Genomic DNA, 7085 nt, shown 5'->3' on the forward strand with positions numbered 1-7085 from the left:
TATATATGTCGCCGCTAACCTTCAGACGGTCTACCTCACTAGCTGATCGCTTAAGTCCATTTTATGCTGGGTGGGCTGTACCTGGGGACGGCTGCGGGGAATCAGCCCTCCCCCCCCCTCCCAATCCACACTCAGAATCCGAAGTGAGAGATAAGAGAACCTGCATCCTAATGAATTACATAACTGTTCATCCCTACTTTTATCCAACGCAGGATGGTACCGAAATTGTGCTAAATACGGAACACACCATTCAACTTGACCCACCACGCTGCAACGTTTTGAAGTAAATATATTCTAAAACTGCAATTAAAAATGTTAAAATTTACTTGCGTTACATATTTTCCCTTGAATTATATAATACGCATCATTTCAAGGAATAGATGTAAAATGTCATTGTGACCACTGTCAACACTACCCACCTTACCCCGCTCCTCCTAATATTAGTAAAAATAATTAAATAGAGCAATGGTCCAGTATTGTTAACAATACTGAATACTGGGCCATGCTGGTTGGTGACCACAATGTGGTCATTGGTGACCATCGTCAACGCTACCCATCTCGCCCCACTCCGCCTATTAATAATGTTATTTTAAAGGGGTAATGGCGCATTATTGTTGACAATACTGGCCATGCTGGTTGGTGGCCACAATGTGGTCATTGGTGGCCCTCGTCAACGCTACCAATCTCACCCCGCTCCTCCTAATGCAAACATTATTTTAAAACGGCTATGGCTTAGTATTGTTGACAATATTGGGCCTTGGTGACCATCGTCAACGCTACCCCGCCCCTCCTAACTATGATTATTTAAAAGGGTTATGGGCCTTGGTGACCATCCTCACAAAAGGACTATTGTTGACAAAACTGGACCTTGGCCATCGTGAACGCTACCCATTTAGCTGTTGTACAAGCAGTGGTATCATCTGCTAAACAATTGGCAAAAAGTCAAGTTTTAAAGCTGTTTCACAATACCAGGTACGCGCAAAATAGTGTGTTTGCTAAAACAGAAGTGAGCCTTTGTAAATTTAGCAAACTGTTTTGCTATTCCAGCAAAATGTTTCTGGAACAACAAAAATTTAGCTGGAACAGAAAAAATGTTTGCTGTTCCCATAGCAGCAAAAGAAAGTTAGCAGGAACAGCAAGACAGTTTGCTAAATTTACAAAGGCCCACTTCTGTTTTAGCAAACACACTATTTTGCGTGCACATATGCGCTTGCTCATTTTTTTTTATTATTCCTAAGCAAAGCAGAAAGGTGGGGTGTAGTCACGGTGTTGCCCCGTTACATTCTTTTCTTATGTCCAAGGAGCAAATCCCTAGGGCCGCAGACCGGAAGCCTAAGTTTTAAATATGCAAAGTGCCTTACAGTGACCCAACGCAGCCGTAAGGCCGAGCTAGGCTCGGCCCCCGCCGCACGAAGTTGCCTCCGGAGCGTAGTGTGTGTCCGTAAAGAAAAGTCTAACGAGGGCACTAACCGAGGCTTAGACAAATCGAAGGCCCGCTACATTATTTGATAATTTTTTTCAGTAAATCGGGTGACTGAAATGCGACCCTCGCCGCCGGTAGGCCAAGCAGGCCCGGCCCCTGCCGAACGGAGTTGCCGATGCAGCGAAACGAAGCTGGCAACTTCGTTTGGCGGAAGGGCGGGCCTGCTTGTTCCTTTTTTCTCCCGTTCATGTTAGCAAACCCACAATAATAATAAGAAAGTGCTGCAGAGATCGCCGAAAACCACACAGGCTTGTCTTTTGGAGCAGCGAAACAGATAAGGCAAGTCTTTCGGAGCAGCGAAACAGATAGGATATTGTTGCACGGATGCGTCGATTTGCGACCGACGCAGGGGTGGTGCGTTGTTTTGCAATACATGTCCAGAATCACCATCTCAAGACGCGCCTTGTCATTGAACAGAACCAAAGCACCTTTCAGTCGCTCCAAAATAGCGTTACGGACACTGTTCTGTCAGACATGTGCCACTCTGGAATTGCCTCGTTTGCCTTTTAAGTTACAGAGCCTTGCGTAAGGGTTATGCCCAATGATAGACACATTCAGAGATGCATTTGCCCAGCGATGGACACCCCTTTTTCTTGGAATGTAAAGAACAGAGCGAGGTAGTTTGGCTCATTATACCCCAGAAGGGATCGGGGTCTTAATAGAACATTAGTTTCGTGCCAACATCGTAAAATGGAAAGTATGGCTGCAAACCGAGAAAAGTGTCCATCACTGGTACAGTGTCCATCAGTGGGCCCGTTACCCTATATGAGATGGCAAAGTGAAAAACGACCCGAACGGGAACGTTTCAAATGAGGGCATGTTTTTATTGTGCAGTGACTCAAGCCAAAGACAAATCTGATCAAAGAATAACAATATCTTACCCAGGCACTATCGTCTATTGGTACTGGAGCAGTCAAATTTCCGCTAAGAACTTGCAATTGTTTCGGTTTCTGTGGATTGAAGTGTGAAACTCGCATATTCCATGACCATTTGCCCTCTTTTTCGCACTGGTAAAACCTATCGGCGTAAGATATGAATGGGCCCTGAAAAGTAGAATTTTTTACTGCACAAAGAATGAGATCATGGAGTCCGGCGTGGGTAACGGATTAGTGTAGTCTTTGTACTCCTCTCCGATTGTACAGTAGCCGCTCTGATAGAGTCCACCCCGGGGGGAAAATGACTCACGGTAAAAAATAACATCTAGAATTAACAGAAAATATCCTGTTTATTTTTTCATTGACTCCGTGTTGTTGAGTAACAACAAAAGTTGTTGAGGGACAACAGAGGCTGTTCAGGGACAACCAAAGATTATTCAGGAACGACAAAAATTGTTCAGGCGCACAAGAGAATTGTTTATTTACAACAAAAGGTGTTCAGCAGCAACAAAGGTTGTTGAAGAACAGCAATCGTTTTAAGAAACAACATAGCAGTTTAGGAACAACATTACTGTTTTGCAACAAACATTGCTGTTTTGCAACAAAATTACCGTTTTGCAACAACTTCTGTTGTTCTCAATCGACATTGTTGTTTAAATACTAGCTATATGTACGCCAGACCAAGTCTCGCGCAGCAGACTTCGCGATATCACGAAACACTGTTACGCTGCGACGCGCCTGGCGCACATATTAGCCAGGCCTGCGGCGTTAACACCCGAGACGAGTTAATAGGAAAGTATAAAAAAAATTCGATATAAAGCCATTTCTTACGTTTTAATAGACAATTTGGTCTTTTTCACCTTATTTTTGTCAATGCCCTCTAGCACCCTAACTATTTTTATGAGTTAGACACTGCTCATCAAAATTAGCAGGCGGATTTTTTCAACGGACGTCGTTTTTATGTTTTTTGAGCCAGGAAGCTAAAACATTTGGTATGCAGGCGTCCCAATCATTCATCTCGAGGCTCGGGAAGTGCGCAAGCCGTTGGCGACCCCAAACGAGCTGTGCACCCCCTAGGGAAGGGTGTAAAAACCGGCCGTAACAACTCCAAAATTGACACTCGGAAAGTCATCATTTTTCAAGAATCGACTCAACTTTCCGCTCTCTTTCGAGCGGTGCAAGCGAAATTGCAATCGGACAGCCCCTCCCCCCTCCACACTCACCCCCACCCCCTCAAAGGTTTGAGTTTTGTGGTTGGTCAAAACCAGGTTGATATCCTCTGAGGACGTCCCCTGTACACGGCCCATGTGTTTTTCAGCCCGCGCTTCAGCTTTTTAACCCGCCCCTCTGCTTTTAAAAGAAGCACTAAAGCCTGCTTATGCAACTGCTCTCGTGTCTGTCTGTCTGTCTGTCGTCCGTGTAAGAGGAAGGAGATGAGCTAAAGGTCTAAAAGTTTCATGGTATCTTGAGGGTCACTCCTGGGAACAACGAAACGCCTGGTGCAAATCCTGGCAACCACCCCTACACTGAAATCCGTTTTGTGATACTTTTACTTAATTTCTGCGATAGCTGGTGTTTTGCTATTCCCACACTAATGGGCATGATAACCCAAAAAAATGTGATGAAAGTATTACATTTTTGTGATAAAATCATCACAAAAATGTAATAAAATAGTTTTTGTGATGATTTTATCACATTTTTTGGAGTTATCATGCCCTTTAGCGTGGGAATCGCAAAACACCAGTTATTGCATGGTTTTGTGTTAAAAGTATCGCAAAACTAGACTCAGTGTAAGGGGGTGAAAGGGGTTAACAAAGAAATAAGGGTTGGCCCAAACAGTAGGTATTTTTTTTTATGGTCTTCTTAGGGTTACCTCGTGAAAGTAGAGTCCCCTTGAATGAAAATGTTGTCCGTTTGACTCTATCTTGCACCGTTTGGGCGCTTGAGTGCTTTATTCGACAAAAATACGGCGAAAATGACCACGTTGCACATAAAGACGTACAAGGAGGCGTCCAATAGCCTGCCCGAAATTGGAGGTAGAAGTGACGAATTGAGGAGGTTCGGGCGCTAAATGACAGAGGACATTAAACGATGATTTCCAGTCGCTGTCCGAGGTCCGTGCGACAACGTTTAGGGGTCGCGCCACTCGATTTTCGAAACGCCCTCCGAGAGCGCGGGAAAGAGGCTCGCTTCTTGTTGGGAACGTTGTAGGCGCTGCGCGCCACCGGAGGTTTCGACGAGGGTTTAAACTGAGACCTTGGGGGTTATAGTTTACATCCAGCAAGTGCAATTGGTCACCACCGTCGCCCCCCAGGTAAATGGGGTTGTATATGGCCATATACGATTTGTATATGATCATATACAGCGATATATGCTTTATATATGACGACATATATGCCCACATATATGGTTGTATATGGTCATATATGATCATATATGCTTGTATATGGGCTTATATATTACCATATATGGGTCCATATATCACCATATATGTTTCGATATACAGCCATATATGGTCATATACAAGCATATATGCTAATATAGTGCTATATATGGCTGTATATCGAAACATATATGGTGATATATGGACCCATATATGGTAATATATAAGCCCATATACAATTAAATATAATCCATATTTAGTAATATATGGTCATATATGTGGTCATATATAAGGACATATATTACCATATACAGAGCATATATAATTATATATGAAGCATATATAACCCTCATTTACCTGGGCCCGTCAACGCCAGGGGCCTAAGTGTCTCGTTCCGCGTCACTTGCGCTCGGCGCTCGAAGTCCGCAAGAGTTGCGGTTTTTTCTTCGCAGACTTAAAGGGCACCTCATACCCTTTCGATAGCAGTATCGCCTGTCAAAATGCGCAACCTGAAACGGGGTTCAAAATCTAAAAAACACGCCTGGAGACGCCTGAAGAGGGTCATCTGGCTACCCGCAGTACATGCGTGTATGCAGGTGTTGCCTAGTAATCGGGATGAGGCCCCAAGCAATCTGTCAAAATTAGAACTTTTAATGAAATCGGTTACCGAACAGCAGGACGTTTCATGTCCCTAATTTTAGAGTAATAAGACCCTGACAAATGGTTCGAGTATGACAAATTTTGGGCCCGGAAGGCCCTGTTCCCCTATACCCTCTCCTTAACTCGTCTCGGGTGTCAGCACCGCAGGCCTAGCTATGTGTGCGCCAGGTGCGTCGCAGCGTAACAGTGTTGCGTGAGATATCGCGAAGCCTGTTACGCGAGACGTGGTCTTATTTTTTATTCCTTTCCAAAGCAGATGGGTGGGGTGCAGGCACGGTCTCGCATCGTTACAGTCTTTTCTCATGTCCAGGGTGCAAATCTTTTGGGCTGCAAGCCCGCCTGGAAGCCTTAGTTTTACTCAAGTAAGTAAATTGACTTATACACTGTAAAAAATTTATATAGTAGATTTCCTCTAAATGTATCTGCAGCAATTCACATATACATGTATGGGAATTTTCCCATACAGGCGTATGGTAATTCTACCATACGCGATAGTATTCTTACCATACAAGTATAGGAATTCTCCTATACACCTGTGTAGGATAAGTACTATTAGTGCAAGAGGTACAATCAAATTCTCATAACAATCTTGCAAATCGTGATAAAAGCATGAAATTTGGCACATAGGTTCCTGAGACCATTTAGAAACTTTTGGTCCGCAGCCCATTTCGATGGCTGCGTGTGGAGCCGAGATATTGAACAGTTTTTGAACACCTTGTACAAAATGCGATTTTGGCTGTTCTAGCTATGAAAATCGGCGTAAACATGCCTCTTTGCTAATGTTTCACTTCGCGAGGATGTGTGGATGGTCCACTGATGTGATACCCACGGTGAGAAAGCCCCTGTACCAAATCTGTTCAAGGTTTGAACCCTTTTGAACACTTTGCAAAAATTATGCCAAAACGACAAGCAGGGTGTCGTTTCCGACTAATTGTACCCCTCTGATTTCGATTCTGCCATCCGATATTCATTTCCGGACCTTAGTGACGCTCAAAAAGTGCGCGGAAGGGATTGCACTGCTGGGTTGCCTACCCACCAGGCGCTCGGCATTTCTGTAAATTTGTGTGTTGGCCCAGAAAGACGTCTGAATGGGCTCTACACTTTACTGATCGTTCTGAAATTGCCTAGAGATCGTCTATTGCAAAATTACAGAATAATCCCACTATGTTTAATAGCTCAAATCTCGTTCAAAGTACAAAATATTAGGTTTTTCCACGTTCAAATGCAGGAAAATCGCTTTCTTTTATGGGTAGTGGGTTGCAAATATCATCAATCAACGCAGAATCACGCGGACGGAAAGAAAGTATACGGGTTTGTGGTGTTGAGATTGAAACAATTGTTGCCTGTAAAGAAAAACTGAGAAAAACTGAAATATCCCGACTTTTTTCGGTGTTCAAATTTTTGTTTTCGGCGTATTTTGATAAAACCAGCAGGTTTATGAAAAAAGTGACTTTTACAAACCATGCAGGGCCTGGCATTCTCTACAAAATTGAATCTAAGAAAATTTCTGTGTTTCATAATCTACAGGAGCGAGAATAGTTCAAACTCCTCGAAGCGGTGCTTGAGTTCAAAGCCCCATGCTGCGGCCTCTGAGGGGGTGATAGGCAACCGTCGTGACACCCTCTCCACTTCTTCCAGTTGAGGTCACATGTTTACTAATTTTGTTATACTGTTTACCTTTTTT

General features: G+C 43.7%; 1 protein-coding gene across 1 annotated transcript in view; it reads right to left on the minus strand.

Moving 5' to 3' along the window:
- The window catches only part of LOC127748965 (uncharacterized), a 19468-nt gene that overhangs the window by 9871 nt on the left and 2512 nt on the right, over positions 1 to 7085 (minus strand). Inside the window, exon 2 of the mRNA XM_052265035.1 lies at positions 2365 to 2526. Coding sequence (XP_052120995.1) covers positions 2365 to 2526 — 162 coding nt within the window. The remainder of the gene's footprint in view (positions 1 to 2364; positions 2527 to 7085) is intronic.

This window comes from Frankliniella occidentalis, unplaced genomic scaffold, assembly GCF_000697945.3.
Source record: "Frankliniella occidentalis isolate FOCC.00 unplaced genomic scaffold, Focc_3.1 Scaffold23, whole genome shotgun sequence".
Lineage (NCBI taxonomy): Eukaryota > Metazoa > Arthropoda > Insecta > Thysanoptera > Thripidae > Frankliniella > Frankliniella occidentalis.